The following is a 17,024-nucleotide window of genomic DNA, read 5'->3' as shown; positions in this document are numbered from 1 at the left end:
TGGAACCAAAACACAATGATTTTGTTCCTATGTGGGATAGGACTTTTATTCCTAAATGGACCTAGCATTTTTACAGCAATAATTTATGAAATGGTACCCTGGAAGAGTCAATTCACCTCCCCTGGGTGAGCTGAGTAGTTTATGTGGCTCCTAGAGAAGAGTTCATATTCCTTAAAATCAGCACCCAGGTCTGCCCAGAAGCCGCATGACAAAAAGCAATTTGGATGGGAAATGCTTTAGCACCCCTGGTTGCACGTGCAAAGCTGCAAGGGCAACACTAGAGGGTTCCTTTATCTCCTCAACTAATGAGACGTTTGTTCCTACAATAGAGAGTTCCACTCAGAATTTATTAAAAATCCGTATTTTATTTAAAGTCTAAAGTTCAGTAGATGGGTATGATTAATTCATCTTTTGAATTAATAAGGACTATGCTGGTGAGACTTGAAAATTAACACAGAATTTTAGTGGCAGTGGTGAATAATTGAGATGACCCAGAGCTTTTAATGTCATGATTTGAACATAGCAGAGAGAATTTCATCCACTCACCATCCAAGCCAAGCCTCACATGGGAGGCCTAAAGTACATCCACACCTTGACTTATGCTTTGCCACCCCTACGCTTAAGCTTAGATCTGCTTCATCTGCCACCAGGTCATGCAGGATGACCTCTCCTGTCAAATCACCAATAAGGGCAAAGCTTACCTTCTTAATCACCCAATGTGGTTTAGATTTGTGGCATTCTTATCAAAATACAATGGGGACTTTGTGATTGTAGCAAACTCGTCCAAAATGTAGTCTAGCGTTTAAAACATAGTGTCACTGAGATACTAGTAAGAGCAAAGCCTACAGGTTTTGAGTGATCAGAGTGCCCCAGTTGCTCTCCCTTACCCAGTTCTGATGTGAAAATGGTTGTTCAAATTGTCCTCAGCATGTAGGAAAGAGCCATCAGGAAAGAGCAAATGTGATCAGGGCAAAAGCATTATCTCACTACCCCTAGTTCCTGGGGGAAGTTCTGTGGGTGGCAGTTGCCTTATGTGTTCTCCATATTACCCAACTCATTACTCACTTCATCAGTGTTTTTTGAGCACATTTCTACAGTCTTATAGAAAATGTACTGACTCTGAAGATAAATTAATAATAGTAACTCTCATGTGTCAAGTGCCTACTGTATATTTTAATCTTTCACATCATGAGATGTAGGCATTCTTATTCCTTTCTTGTGGATGGAATAAACTGAGGCAAAAAGAGTTACTCAAGGTAGCATAGCTGGTGTCAGAACCAGAATTAGAGCCTGGCTCTATCTAACTCCAAGTTCCCACATCATTCCACTGTACTTACTTAGAAGTAGTAGGGTAGATATTGAAGGATTAGATCCTGTTCAAGGATCATTGAATCCACCTGGATCATGCTATTATAAAATTCACATATGAAGTGAATAAAGAAAGAGTGGAGTTGTGTCTCTCTCATGTGACTGTTTGATTTTAGTTGTGCTAGGTGGCAGAATTAAACTGAGATGGCCTTACACATGTATTTACAAAGCCAACAAACAAACAAAAAACAGCTCAACACGTCTGATGTAGTCCCAAGATGCACCAGAATACATTGGCACACAAACACACCTTTATTGTGTAATTCTATTGTATATCCATTGGAGTTTGGGTTTTTTTTTTTAATGTAGTAAAGATAATGGCTAACATTTAGCCAAAGATTCCCTTTGCTTTGTAAGTGAACAAGCTGGGGCGATGATTGGCTTTAAATGAAAGCTGGATTGAAACTGAATGTCTTTCTTAGACATTTGTAAGAAACTACCAGTTTATTCTCCCTAAACTAATTTAACTTGCCTTGTTCTGTACTCTAATTTTGACCTCTGCTCAGGTCTTCTCCATCACCCCACCAGAACCTATTTCTCCCCTTTTTTTGTCGCTAAAACCGACCTGCTTGGCTTCTCTTCTTTCCTTCAGGTCCAAAGTATGATTAATATATTATATAATATCGGAAGTAATATAGTGAGATTCCTTTGGGAGTCTGAAGAACGCTTCCTATTTTTGTTTTAACCATTATTGGCTTTGCCCATGGAAAAGTTTTTGAGAAGACTGAACTTTCAGCACCCCTCATTGGAATGGCTTTGTATATGTGTAGTGCTGATCATTTGGATCCACAGCCAAGTTAAAGCTAGCATGGCTGTGAAGCTGTAAGCTAACAGCTCATGCTATGGGCACACATACTGCAGTAAATTAAAAGAGGACTTGATTTCTCGATGTGCATGACCCCTGAAGTAAATAAGATTTGGTTATTTGTCTTTGTATCTGACCAGCTTTCCTGAACCTGCATTTCTTACCAATAATGATTAGGCTAAAAACTGAACCCAGGTTAATATCCTTCATTTTAGGAACATGCATGCAAATATCTAAATGCAAAGGTATATCTTCATTTCACTATACTGAATTTATTTCCTAAAGATCATAGTCTTATTCAAAATGTTTTACTAAAATAAAAATAATTTCTGAATTAGAGAACTACACAGCTGAGTATTGCTTTACTAGAACTTGAGAGGCATTTAAGTACTAATGTTCTTATTTACACCCATCCACACAGCATTGAAGAGTGTTTTGTGGAAGTCTAACCATTACTATGTTCTAGTAGTTTGTGCTAGGGAATGGTCTTGACTATTTTTTTTAAAATAGAAGAAATGTTAGGAATTATGGATTAAAAGTGATTGGAACTACTCTTGATTCTTAAAATCAGTTAAGAATGTTCTCTTGGACCTCAGAGTTGGCAGGAAAACTTATTTTCAAACTTGAGCTTGAATTCAGAATCTATAAAGTGGAAATGAAATTCAACGCTATGGCAGAACCAGAACCAAGGATATTGTATGGATAGAAACCAAATGCAACATAGGCAATAGACTTTGCCCCACCCGGTGCTACTCCACCTCACAAGTTGAACCAGTCACGGCAGATGCGGTGCATCTGACTAAAATGAGCACTTGTATCATAATGTGGCAGTGTAACCAGTTCAGCAATTGGGTCATTTCCACCTGGTGCAGAAATTAAAGGGTCATGGGTGTGTAGTGGTAGTGTTTGCAAAGGGGGTAGATAGCTATTACAGTTATCACATCTTTTCCATTGAGATGAGGGGATATTTTTTTACTCAGCTGCTTTCTTACCCTCTAAAATATAAGTTATAAGCAGGATTGGGTTCTTCTAATGTGCCCAGTGTAACCACAAGTATTACCACTGCACCAGTTCAGCATAATACACCATTGCTTCCCCAATAATGCTGATTGTAGGGATGAATCAGACCATTTTTGTATGTTCTCATCAGACTTTGTTTGGCTGGAACTCTGCACTCCTTATTGCTTGCATGTTTACTAATTTATTATTAAAATCCCTGTATTTGCCTTTGTTCTTTCACAACTAACACACTGGCCTCTGAATGCATGAATTTTGTCTAAACTAGTATGTGACTTAGCAACTAATAAGTATATCAGTGTAATGTATTTTAAGGTCTTAGCTGGAATTGTTGCACTTAGAAACATTTTTGTTTTAAGTGGTAAAAGTAAGGCAGAGTATTAATATGTTGTTTACTTAATTTATCATAATGAGCTCTTAGAACAATTTGATCCTGTCTTCATGTTAGCTTTTTATCTATTCTGTAGGAAACTTCATTATTGGATTTCTAGTTGAAAAGTATGATTCTATGTACTAACATTTAAGCAGTCCATAGCAGTCATGAAATTAGGAAGCTAAAATTCAGCAGTCCAGTTTTAGAAATGACAGAACTTTCTCCCCAGTAGTTAAAGCTTTGCAGTAGAAACTTATGAAAGTAGAAGTCAGAGGGTTTGTTTTGAACCCACTTTTCAGATATTTGAAACTGAAATTAGGCAATCACATGATATTTATTTCATATGTTCTCAATGTCTCAGGACTTTATCTCCTGCCAAGTCTCCTTCTTCGTCAACTGGGTCTATTGCCTCCAGCAGAAAATACCCTTACCCAATGCCCCCACTTCCCGACGAGGAGAAGAAAGTCAATCGACAAAGTGCCAGGGTACGTGAAAACTTCTTCCATGTGCTTACATACTTAGTCTTTATAACTTATGTCTGAGTTCACATTTTTAAAAAAGAGTCATTTTTCTTCTTTGTTCATAAAAGATGAGAATGAGAAAAATTAAATTTACAAATTACAAGATTCTTGAGGCTTTTGAGTTCAGATTTACATTTGCTAATTAGTCTACATTGGTATATTTCAGAGCTATTTAGGTGTAGTGATTATCCATTATACTTACATTTTTCGTTAATCAATGTTATTAATGTATTAAATCTGGAATGGACTAAACAAAGGATGTTTTTTGCTATATGAGGATGTTTTTTGGGTTTTTGGTTTTTTTTGGTGGTATGGAGTTTTGAACTCAGGGCAGCTAGGAAGGTGCTCTACTACTTAAGCCACCCTTCCAGCCCTTTTTTGTTTTGGGCATTTTCAAGATAGGGTCTTGTAAACTATTTACATGGCTAGCTTCGCACTGATCTCTGCCTCTTAAGAAGCTGGGATTATTGGCGTGAGCTGCCAATGCCCACCTTTTCTAAGTTTTTAAAATATCCTTGGAAATGCTGGACACTAAGTAATTTAGTCTCCCATCCTTGCCCAGTTTGCTCACTCAGGCCTTTCACCAGCTTATAACAACTCAATAGAATTTTAGAAATAGGAACCTGTGACAGAAAATCAGCTCAATGTCTTGGGATGATGGTACTTTGATATAAGGAAAGGATATTTGAAAAAAGTCTGTAAGTCTTTTAATAATACTATAATGGCTATGACAAAATTAATAGCCTTTTATGCATAAAAGCAGCTTAGCTGTTGTCATGCCAGGATATGGGTTATTGGAGATGTTACCATATGAGAGCCCATGAAAATGATGGCTCCTGGGAGAAATGGGTGGCCCATGCCCTTTCCCTGGGCTGAGCAGCTTGACCAAAAACACTCTAGCTAATAGCATAGTTATGTGATAGGTCTGATTTGTTCTATCCACTATTGAACATGAACATGTAGCAGAATCCTGCAGAATAGGTGACCTCTGTCCCTGGGATGTCTTTGTGGGCTGTGGAGAATTGAACAAACAGTTCTTCCTTTCAGCAGCTCCTCTGTTATGGCCACATAGACATAGCCATACATGCCTGTTGCTAAAAATGATGGTAGCAATCCTTTGCTCCTTTTTCCTCACAGGAATAATCATGACTTGCAGGTCATTATCTGAACATCAGCGCAGATCTTCTTTGCCTAGGACTCCCTGCAAGCCCCTAGTTAACACCTCTTCAACAGTCAGTGTCATCCTGTCACCAAGATTGTCACAGTTGAGAGATCCCTTTTGTTTCCAAAGGGCAAGGATGAGTTTCTTTGGTGGGACTGGAGTTTGAACTCAGGCCTTTACACTTGCAAAGCAGGTGCTCTACCTCTAGAGTCACACCTCCAGTAAGGATGGGTGTCTTTTAATAATAAGAATATATAAAGTTGCCTTGTGTAGATAGCACAGGTGGCTTTCCCACATCCTGTGGAGTAAGCCCACATGGGTGTTAGAACCCTATGAAGGTTTGATAGAACATTTCAAGGTAACCCACATAGAAACTTCTACTTAGTCACTTTCTCTCCTTTATTTCTAGAACTCATGTATACCATGACATGCTCCATGTATCCAGTTAAAATGGAAGGGATGTAAATTGGACATAACTTAAGTCACTCTGACATTATGCTTTGTTTATGTTTATAACAATTATATCCAAGCCATATTACCTGGAAATGTATTCATCAGCTATGCTTTTTTTTTTAAATTAAACTTCCTTCTCTGGAGAACTGAGTTGCATTTATGTCTGACTATGCCAAAGTTGTTTGTAGTCCATTAAAGCAATTATTATTTTATTTATTTATTTTTATTTTTTTGGCAGTACTGGGGTTTGAACTCAGGGCCTCACGTTTGCTACACAGGTGCTCTACCACTTGAGTCACTCTGCCAGTCCTGATTTGTTTTGGATATTTTTGAGATAGGACTCTCAAACTGTTTTCCTGGGCTCCCCTTGAACCCTGATCCTCCTATCTCTGCCTCCCCAGTGCCTAGGATTACAGGCACCCGGCTCATTAAGGCAATTATTGAACATTGTAGAAATTAGATTTGACCAGATTCAGTATAAAAGAATTGTAGCAGAATCAAGAAGATGGGGAGAGGGGAGGGAAGAGACTTCAGCCCTGCATGTATCCTTCTACTCTGACATGTCAGCTCCTGAGAGAACTGCTGGAATCGGAGAGTGTGTGCCCTGTTCATAGGCCCAGGGTAGTGACTTTTAAGTAGGTGGTGGTTGTATTGATGGAATCACACTTCCCAGAATACAGCAGTTCTTAGTACTGGCTGTACATGGGAATCATCTGAAGAGCTTCAAAAATATTTTAAGCCTAAGTTCCACCCAGTGAGATTTTTTTATTTAGTTGGTGTAGTGTGCTACCTGGACAGTGGATTTTTTTTAAAACTTCCCCAGAGTAATGTAGTATATAGCTGTGGTTAAGAACAATTACTATAGTTGGCTATATAAGAATTCTGGGGGAAATATAGGTGCAGGTAGCTTAAGAAATAACATTTTTAAATTATTTTATTTCAAGGTTGGGGACATAGCTTAAAAGTGGTAGAGTACCTTTTAGCAACTCCAAGGTCCTAAGTTCATTCCCCAGTACTTAAAAATATATATATTGTTTTATTCATTTGAGACACAATATTTACTTCATTCAAAGTTTTGGGTAACATTAAATGAGGATGTGAAGTGTTTTGAATAAAAAATTCACAGCTATTAAAAAGCTCAAGGCGCAGGTTTAGAGAGGACAGAGCTAAAAGCTGAAGTGCCTATTTTATCCATTTATTGGCCTTTGAAAGACTGTACAACTCACAATCACATATATGTGGATGGAATCATTAAGTCTTTCATCTTTGTAAGTCAGAATGCATCTTCTTCATACTTTCATAATGTGTAACTTTGCTTTTCTTTGTTATGCAGCTATGGGAGACATCCATTTAAGATCAACTGTTTACACGTGACACATCGAAACTGTTTACTTAAACTTTTATAGAAATCCAGCCTCATGGAATCACTGCATATCTATCTGCTCTTCAGACAATATGAAGGCCCTCTGAGATGCCACAGAGGAGAGGAAGTCGAGTCTCACATCTGGATACCATTTTCTTTTTGTCACTAGCTTAGGATCCAAGTGAACCATGAAAATAACTACTGCAATGTTACACTATAACATGGAATGGTAAAGGTACTGGGGGTATGTTAATGGATAATCTGCATGACAGATATATGTAGAAATATCAATCAAATTAACTCACATGACCCAAATGTAGCAAGTTTCCTAAGGGACAGTAGTGGATTCAGAACATGACATTCTGAAGCCCATCCTCACTGTAAACAGTAATGCTATATGCATGAAGCTTCTGTTTATTTTTTTCCATATTTAAGGAAACAACATCCCATAATAGAAACTAGCATGCAGGGCTAAGGCATATAGGATTTTTTTGCAGGAGGTAAAGCTTTGAGAGGCCAGTAGCTCATATGCTAACTTTAAACATGCTTTTTTATTTTGTTTTTTTACTTTTCATATTTATATCAGCATACAAGGACAATTGTACATATGTAAACATTTTTAAAATTAAAAAAATCAGCCATTACATGCAGGTGTCTTTTGCCAAATGCCTAAAAACAGTGAGTCACAGTCACATCATCATCCTCCATCAAATGGTCTTCAAAGAGTCTAAGCAGATGATATTGTAAATATAGTAGTCAGTGCCATTTAATGTGTTTCTCCATCACTGGTATTTGTCTAAAACATATGATATCCCTTTTAACTGTATGCAGTATGGAGACAGTTTTATTGAGTAGGTAATTGAGTAAGAGAACAAAATGCTCAGCAAAACTTCTGGCTTCCATATCTTGCTGAAGCATGAGTGCAACAGTGCAGCTGCCATGCTGCCTCAAGAAACCCTGAGCTGATGGGCTCCCTGGGAGTCAGCCACCTGTTCACCTAGGGGCACACAGTGCCTGCCAGAGTGTCTGTTCTTTGTCAGTACTAAAATGTATCAGCTAGTCTCACTTAGAGGCCACTGAGCCCCAGCAGTGTGTCCTGCTGAGTCTGAGCAAGTACACCAAAGACACTGAGCCCACAGGCTGCCATGAGTCAGAGGCTTCCATCTTGCCAATACTCTTAACCCCTTCTGGCCTGAAGTTTTTGTTCCTTGACAAGACTTTTCAGCTACCTTTATCTGTGAAAGTAATAACTTGTTTTTAAACAAAAACAACATTCACACTGTATATTAAAGATATTTATCATCACTAGGATGTAAATTCTAGCAGGTCATTCTGTACTGGCTTTGAAGTAAGATGATAGACAGTTGGCCTATCTGAGCTGGAAAGCCTCAACAGGGCATAAAGGACTGAATGAAATCTAAAGGCACAAATTGCAGCAACTGTGAATTACACAAACAGCTGGCAGTGGAAAGAATCTGGTGTTTTGGGCCTTATAAATTTTAAACAATGGAAAAAATAGAAAAATGAGAATTCTATGTTAAAATCCCCTTCTTTAAAACCAAAGCTGAGGGACTGTTTTTAATGAGGTTTTAAATGACAGAATGCAGCTCTGTCATTCCAAAAAAAGCACTCTAGTGAGATCCACAATTGGAGGATCAATCACATGGTTCATTGTGAAGTGTGTTTCTGAGTCCCTCTTTTTTTTCTTCTGACTTTTTCTTGAGAGGAATGGAATCAGTAGACAGGATTTCAGAAATGCCCTCTAAATTTTATTTTTTTGTAATGTCTATGAACAGTCCATTTCATATCCATATGGAATCATCTTAGATGCCCAAACTGATGGACCAAGTTAGAAGACAATGTTTTTACTCTGTGTTCATGTCAACTGTAATGGACCTCCCTTCTGAAAATCTTTGAAAATGCTTGGAAAACAATTTAATTATTCAAAACCATACAGTGGAAAACTGTATTGTTCATAACAGGAAGGGTTGATTGTTGATACCTCAATAAAACAATTCATCAGCCCAAGGTTTAGGCAAATGTTGGGCAAAGTTGCTGTGTAGCTATAGCCAAGGACAGAAGGGCAGACAGATGGAAAGACATAGCAAATAAAGTGACTTTTGACAAAGATCACTTTAAATGTGCACTGAATGTTTTCTGGTACTGAGTATATAAAAGGCTAGTGTCATAATGTTTATTTTGACTATAAAAGAGTTTATAGATTTGACTATAAGGTGCCTCTTATAAATAAGCTTCCTAGTTATACAAGCTCTAATTTTAAAGAATCCACAAATGGCTAGCTAATCAACTATCTATCCATCCATCTATCTATCATGTGTCTATCTACCTACCTATTTATCTATCCATCTGTCTATCATCTATCCTCACCATCTCAGCTATTTCTTACCTGGAAATTATTATTTCAAATGAAAATCATTATCATGTACCTTTTGGGAGATATGATTGCTTTAACTGTATACAGTGTGTAATCATCATCCTTGGCAGTAAACTTCATATGGAACTAAATAAAGTTTTTTTTGCATAATTTGCATAAATTAGGATTTTTAGAAACTAATAGCTTTAATGTTCTATCCTAATTATCTTTTCTATCTCCTAAGTTTAAACATTCTTAGAACCATTTGTGGGATTCTATGACAAGTTTTAGTCTTGATGAATAGTTTTAAGAAGTATCTATGATATGTATATTTATGATTAGTATTACATCTATATATTTATAACTTTTAATTCACTGAGATAGATAGAGTGGACCCATGGCACCAAATATAAGCACAGCAATTATTTATTTTTAAATCTCTATTTTGAAAAGAAACTTTGAAGCCACATAGTAACTGATATTTATATTCCCCAGTCCACTATGGGATCATTACTAAGCAGAGAACAGCAATTATTTGGTCTTTATGTTCCATTGTATGCCCGTTTTCTGCTTTCTAAAGTTTGAAGTATAGATAAGACTTCGGACTGACAACCTGCTGCCAGAGGTGTTCCATTTGTCCATAATCATTGCAATCCCTGTAAAAAAAGGAACATTTAAATCTCTCTGCTAAGTGTCACCAGTGGGGAAATGTGGAATAACAGGAGCCCTTAAGGATTGAATTGGCCCCACTAAATTTTCTCTGCATCCAGCCACTTTCTTCAGATGGGAAGTGAAATTCTCTCAGATTTGTTCCTTAAAATTTTTTTGACACATACAGCAAACATAGGGTTCAAATGCCAAGCCTATTTCTCGGTTTGATATTGGTGCTTTATTAAGTGATACTACAGTTACTCTTTTTTTTCCCTCTTGCACTACAAAGCTTTTAAAATTGTGTTTGTACATAAGGTCAGTCCAGCATAGAATTTCAGAACATAAGATTTATAGGATTTCTGAAAGAAGCTTCTGCAAAAGTAAAACTAGGTGTTCTGTTATCTTCCCAAGAAAGACTATTTATGCTTGAATTCCATCACAGACCTTCCTTTCTCATTTGTTTCTATTGATCCCCTTGTGTATTTGCTTGAGTTCATCTTGTCCAGCATTCTAGATCTCTTATGGCTGCTTTACCTGTTATCTTTCAGCAGATTTTGTTCTTTCAACAGTCAACTTTGAGCCAGAAGAAGTATGGTATTTCTACTAATTTCTTTCAATGTTTCAAAATCAAATTTGCCCATTTATTCATTTCACTCTTTCATTTCCCGTTGTCATGTAGTTCTATCTTAACTTTAAATACACACAGTACTTTAAGTATTTTCTTATGTTATGCAGCATGATAATAAATCCTTATCTAAAGAAAAGACAATTTTAGTTTATCTTTTTAAAGTAAACATTCTTGTTGGGTACTTTACAGTGTATGGGAAAGAGAGAACAGTTTAGAATTTAATAGGACTAAAGAGAGACAACAGCTGCCTGCACAGCTGATTAGGATACTGCTGACTGCTGCCATTGGATGTCCCACATGGGGCATGTTATAAATATCAATCATCCTATCACTTGGTTAAGTTGGTATGAATTTTCCATGTAACACTGACTCCCATTTGCAGCATATCCTCTACTTTTTATGCCCCTAATTATCTATTTTCCTTTTGCTTTATGTTTTCTTTTAAAATTGCCACCTAAATACTTCCCCCCCCTTAAATGTATGGAGTGAAGGTGAATTTCTCATTCTTGCTATATAGCTTAATATTGTGGTTCAAATGTTTATTTCCCTCCTCTAAGATACTTATTTTTGAGTGGATAAAACTACTCTGAATTTAGATGCAATAACTTTTCTCCTAACATAGAGAACTAAGGATTCTCTCAGTTTTTCCTGCTTGTTGTATAGTGAGGCACCCAGTCCATGACTGAAAAGTTGGCTGAGGCAGCAGCCCATCCTGGCTGTGTGTTAGCAGCATGCCGTTAGTGCACCTGCTAGGAAGTGTTGGCATGTGCTCACAGCATATGTTCCATGGGGCAGGCAATTTTAGTTCCAAGAGTTTTTCTACCACACCCTCAGATGCAAAGGTGCATCAAAACCTTAGAAAACAGAATACTTCTGTTCATGTTTTATTCATTGTTTTGTCAGTTCCCAACATGTAGAAGTCTGTAAGCAGAAAATCAAAACAAACATTTGAAAACAAAAACCTGCCTCATTAGTATTTCTGCCCTTTATATCCATGGCCTGAAAAACAGTAAACATCCTAACTATGAAATTTGAGCAATGCTTCCAGAACCTTTTGATTTCCAAAGTAGCTTTCCCTTTAGTGGCTGTGCAACATATACCTCCTGATTAGAAACTTTCTGTTATGGAGGATGCTACCTTCGTTGGCTAAAGTGGCAATTGGGAGACCCCTAGGGGTGCATTGAAGAGGTGGAAGGCATCTTTACTTTTCTCCTTTTGACATGTTATCATGGACTATGCAACTTGGGAAGTCACTAAGAGATGGATCCCAGGGTAAGAACCAGCAACTTTGGGAGATCATGGGGCATTTGGTCCTGGCATAGGAAGTCCCAGAACCAAGAATGAAGAAAAGCTCAAGGTGGTCACTGGGCATGTGGTAGGGAAAGAGGGTACTAGGTATGCAACACAGTGTACCTTGCAGTTACTGAGTGTTAGCTCTATAAACTCTTCATAGTCCAGTGGTGTGTCCCTGTTGCATGGTCCATAGACCCTGTATCACACTGAGAGGTGCTTCAGAGGATATTTGGTCAGGGGCATCATCATTTCATGTTCCTAAGTATCCTTATTCAAATCCAGGCAAAATGTATATTTTGTTTCATTTTATCAAAAGGCATACAGTAAGAATAAGCATTTATGCAATCTTAAGATAATGTGCATAAAAAACCACCACAGTTGAAGGTTAGTTTTCCTATTGGATATGTATAAATATATATGCAGCTACCTTAGGGCTTAGCCTTTTATTAAGTTTCAGACTGTGATTTGTGCTTTGATGGTTAAGCTCTAAATTAATGCAAATAACCCAGATCTTTAAATATAGCGGTGCTAAGTTTTATTAGATAACACAATATAGAAAGTGCTGATACAAATTATTGCACTTAATAATACAAGAGTTCCTGCTAAATTATACATGATATCACTGCCTGATTAGAAACCCTTTTCTTTTCTAATCTAGCACAAAATCAAACTGTGATTCTACAACCAGTCTTTTTAATGGGTAAAAAGAACCCAATACTTTTGTTTTGTATGGAAAACTTTTTTTTACACTAACTGAAAAAGTGTTTAGCAAAAGGTTCATTCAGGATAACTAAGCATGAAGTCCTTTTTTAACTTGCTGGAAAATTTGCCCCTCCAAACTAGCATCCCCAAGACAACTTTCAGAAAATGGGTGTTCTACCATATCAAAGCAGTTATATGTTAGCTGGTGTAGGGATTCACTAGTTTCCCTCATCCATCATTCTCCAGGGGTGATGTCCATCTGCAGATGATGGAAACTATCCCATGAGGAAGTGTTCACAGCAGCACCATTTCACTTTGGTCACCAGGTTATCGTGTATATACTTAGATTAGTTTCATTTTAACATGCTTTCTGCTACTCTGCACTTCAAGTTCTTATGCTATTTAAAAAATTACTGGGTTTTGGCAAACACCAATGGATATGTATATGGTGACTGTTTTCCTGAATGTGATTTGTTTTATGGCTGTTCCAGTTATAAAGTCATTCTCACATTGTAGGTAAACATCTTGTTTTTAAAGGTCACTGTAACTTGCGTTTCAAATTTCTGGAACAATTTTATTAGTATTCACCTCAGAAGCTATAAGATACCACAGTTTTCTATATTACTCTCATTGTAACATCAATAAAGTGACTTTCAATAAAAGATTCATGTTATTTTGATGCACAACTCCCTTTCATCATTTTTTCTTCCAGCCAGATTCTTTCAGAAGCTTTGTCAGGGGACTAATAAAGACAGTTGTTTCTTTTCTGTTCTACATGGTTCCAAAAGAGACCATGGACATGAGAAATACAACAGTCGTTTAGGAAAACCTGGGTACTCAATTTGTTAGGCAGTTTCCTCAGCAAGGTGGCATTTGAAGTTTTCTCTACTTACCCACCTACCTTGCCTAAATTCTTCCCTGTTCTAATGAGTTTTGATTTCTTCTATTCTGTCCCATAGCCTAGGCACTGGTGCTTAATTAGCTCACCTATATGGCACTCTAAAGCACTGATCAGTTTAGGTTCATGAGTTCATTGCCTAGAACTGGTTCCACCCTAGGCTTTTCATCTTCTTTCAAGCAGCCATTTTGGCTACCAGTCATTACTCTGGCATTTGTGGTGTCCTGGCCTTTGGCTCATAGTCTGAAGAGGAAAAAAAAAAAGAGTCAAGGACCTGTTACAATATGCGAATAGAAGGAGTCATTGACAGAGTATGTGTACATTTATTATAAGATTTAAAAAATTATGGTGATTATATACAACTCCATTTCTATACTTACAGTATTCTAGGCATATAATTCACTTAGATGAACACTGAAACAGTAATGCACTCATTTGAGCCAAAGCAAAGTCTAGTCCAGAGACAGCAGAAGTTTTAGCTCACATGCCATCTAAGAGACTGATGGTACCATCTGGAATATCACTCTGGAGTCTCAACTCCATCTTGACTAACAGCAGTGAGAAACTTAATGACTGCTGTGGTATAAATCTGTACCAGTTGTCCCCAGGAAGCACCAAGCCTCTAGCAGTCACATTCCTATGAAAGTATATAAAATATATTACAAATTCTTTACTAGTCACAAACCTCTTGGAGCGTAAGACTAAAAGCACGCATCTCCAAAAGAAAATACAATTCCAAGGGGATTAGTTGAGGAACTTATTTTCCAAATAAATGGAGTCTCCAAGTTTGAGCTCACACCTTTTCCATGCCCCTACTATGTGCTATAATAAAAAATAAACAGATCAAGAAACAGTTTTAAAGGAGTGCACAGGGCAGCACTGCAATACACAATGAAGGAAACACAGATCCCAATATAAATAGAAATAAGGCAACACAAGATTTTCTTGCAATCAAGACTTTGGCTGCAAGTAAAGAAAGGGGACAGCTAAATCAGATCTGTCAAGGGGCAGGAAACTTCAACTACAGGAACATGCTGCAAACTAAGCTCCATGTTTCTAGTTAGAAATGATAAAAGCAGAAACAGATAAGATAGCTTGTTCCTAAAATTAATTAAAATGGAATTGAGTGATATCAGAAGCTTGATTTCTAATGCTTTAGCATTTACTTAAAAGCAAATTTTTCTTGCTGTTTTATTTAATTTATTTATTTTGAGATAGGTGCTCACTATGTAGCCCAGGCTGGCCTTGAACTCTCAATCCTCTTGCCTCAGCCTCTCGAGTGCTAGGATTACAGGCATGGGTCAACAAGCCTGGCCCAAAAGCAAATTAAGAAACTAGATGTAGTACTTCTTGGGACTTATCCAAGCAACAGAACAGTTTAAATATGGCCATCTTCCTTACCACTTATACTTACCCAGGAAGTTACCATTTCCATAAACTACAATTAGCTCAGAGGATCCTGGTAAGTTTAAGTCAAACAGCCAATATTGGGACTCTGAAGGAAGAGTCCCTGCCTTCTGGTCCACTGAGCACCCCTTTCCCCCTTTCTGGGCAGCCCAGGTCCAAGCAAAGCTTTTGTAGCCACACCAACAACATATGTGGGATGAAACCTAGACTCACCTTGTAAGATACAGCAGGATGCTTCATACTCTGACATGTAACCTGGTTATGCCCAGTCTGTTGTCATAAACATATAAGTGAGGGTTGAATAAATAGTTATGAAATGAATGAGTGTAAATTTTATCACTATTTGAAAATATATTAAATGAAATGAGGCTAAAAATGGTTAGAAAATTTTTATTTTAATTGGTGGACAACTTGAATGTTACATTCACATTATGCCCAAAAATAAGACACATACACTGCTGGCAAGGAGAAAATAGACTAATGATCATTTTTTATCTGTAAGCTCTTGTAAAAAAGAGGCAAACCAGGCCAGCTTTAAATTTAAGAAACAGAAATACTGTTGGAGCTTGTTGTACCAAAAGACTTTTCATGTTCAGAACTACATTAAGAGGTAAGTTCTCTCTTCAAAGAGATAGGGAAACTGAGACTCTTGAGGTTATGTAAAATGGCCAAACCACACTGCAAGAGGCAAAACCAGTGGAGGAATCCAGCTCTTGAAAGCCCATGTTTTTTTTTTTTGTGTGTGTGTGTGTGTGTGTGTGTGTGTGTGTGAAGTGAACCTATGACTCTGGCTCCCACAGGTGGCAAGATAAACATTTTGAGACACTCATTCCAATCCTTTTGTTGTATGTTTAAAAGTATGAACATATGACATTTCAAAATGTGTGTATCAATATTCTAAAAATTCATATATCTGATTTTAAAATGAAAGCATACACATTGGGGAAATACTGAAATATGTAAAGGAAATTAAAGCCATCTTGTATCTGAAAATAACCAGTTAGTATTTTCAGATATCCCTTGGTCTTCTTCTATTGTCTTTTTACAAAGTTCAAGTTTATAATATGTAAGAATTTTAAGTATAGTTAACAAAAAATTTGGATGATGACAAGGTCTTGATGACAAGGTCTTGGTGACAATATTTGCCACTCAAATTATCAGTAGCTTTTACAAAGGCAGAAAATAATCACAACATTCCCTGTTCACTCAAAAGGCTATCAAAATAATGTGGGGTTTTTTTTTTATTTCTTCTCTTTTCTTTTTTGGTTTTGATGTTGTTTGTGAGAAAAGTTCTCGCTGTGCAGCCCAGGCTGGCCTAAAACTCACAATCCCATCTGCCTTAGCCTCTTGAGTACTTCATACACCAACTGCATCTGGTGATGTCTAAGTGTTAAACCTGTGCTAAATTTCTAAGGTAAATTTTTACTCTGACCTGGATTTCTACATCTGATGTTTGCTTGCTTTCTGCATCTCAGTGGGTCTACATCATTTACATAAGAATACTCCACACGTAAAATTTTCAATCACATTCTTCTAGGAGTAGAAAGATAGCAGCTGTTGCCTGATTAAAAGGTTTTCATATCTCACAATGAGAAACATAAAATACACTTTAAGCATTTTGCATACTCAGGTTTATATAAGAGGTTTAGCAGGAAAGTAAGGCATGACTGATAATGGCTCAAGAAGTTCTAATTGGATTAACAGACTTGATCTTATATTCTCAAAGTTCCTAAGAATTTATTATCAAAACTAGAAACAAAGCTTCAGTTGTGTATAAAGTAATAAACCTTCACAATGGCTGTAGGAGAAAGTGGCAATGAACATTTGCACACGTTACTGAAGGCAAAGAGTAAGCAAATGCGAACTCCGGTTGGAATGTCGATTATGTTCATGCTGCTTCCTTTTGAATTAAACAGTCATGACGCACTGAATGAACTGAAAAAGAAAAGTCAGTGTTACACAACAGACTTCAGAACACTCAGTATAGGACAGCCTATCTTTAGGAAGCT

At 37.2% G+C, this 17,024-nt stretch overlaps 2 protein-coding genes across 17 annotated transcripts in view; one reads left to right on the top strand and one right to left on the bottom strand.

Moving 5' to 3' along the window:
- Adam22 (ADAM metallopeptidase domain 22) overlaps nt 1–16,241 on the top strand; it is a 217,409-nt gene extending 201,168 nt beyond the window's left edge. For all 13 annotated transcript variants that reach the window (XM_074064821.1, XM_074064820.1, XM_074064818.1 and 10 more), the window contains 2 exons: nt 3,925–4,048; nt 7,033–16,241. In XM_074064821.1, the coding sequence (XP_073920922.1) occupies nt 3,925–4,048; nt 7,033–7,053 (145 nt within the window). In that variant the 3' untranslated portion in view covers nt 7,054–16,241. The remainder of the gene's footprint in view (nt 1–3,924; nt 4,049–7,032) is intronic.
- The window catches only part of Sri (sorcin), a 24,633-nt gene continuing 20,129 nt past the window's right edge, over nt 12,521–17,024 (bottom strand). For 2 of the 4 annotated variants that reach the window (XM_074064826.1, XM_074064825.1), the window contains exon 8: nt 12,521–15,285. In XM_074064826.1, the coding sequence (XP_073920927.1) occupies nt 15,082–15,285 (204 nt within the window). In that variant the 3' untranslated portion in view covers nt 12,521–15,081. Of the gene's footprint in view, nt 15,286–15,764; nt 16,951–17,024 lie in introns of those variants that run through there. The other 2 variants (XM_020168450.2, XM_074064827.1) reach the window with 2 other exon arrangements.

This window comes from Castor canadensis, chromosome 2 (assembly GCF_047511655.1).
Source record: "Castor canadensis chromosome 2, mCasCan1.hap1v2, whole genome shotgun sequence".
NCBI lineage: Eukaryota > Metazoa > Chordata > Mammalia > Rodentia > Castoridae > Castor > Castor canadensis.
Note: the sequence above shows the minus strand (reverse complement) of the source record. Positions and strands in the feature narration are given on the sequence as shown.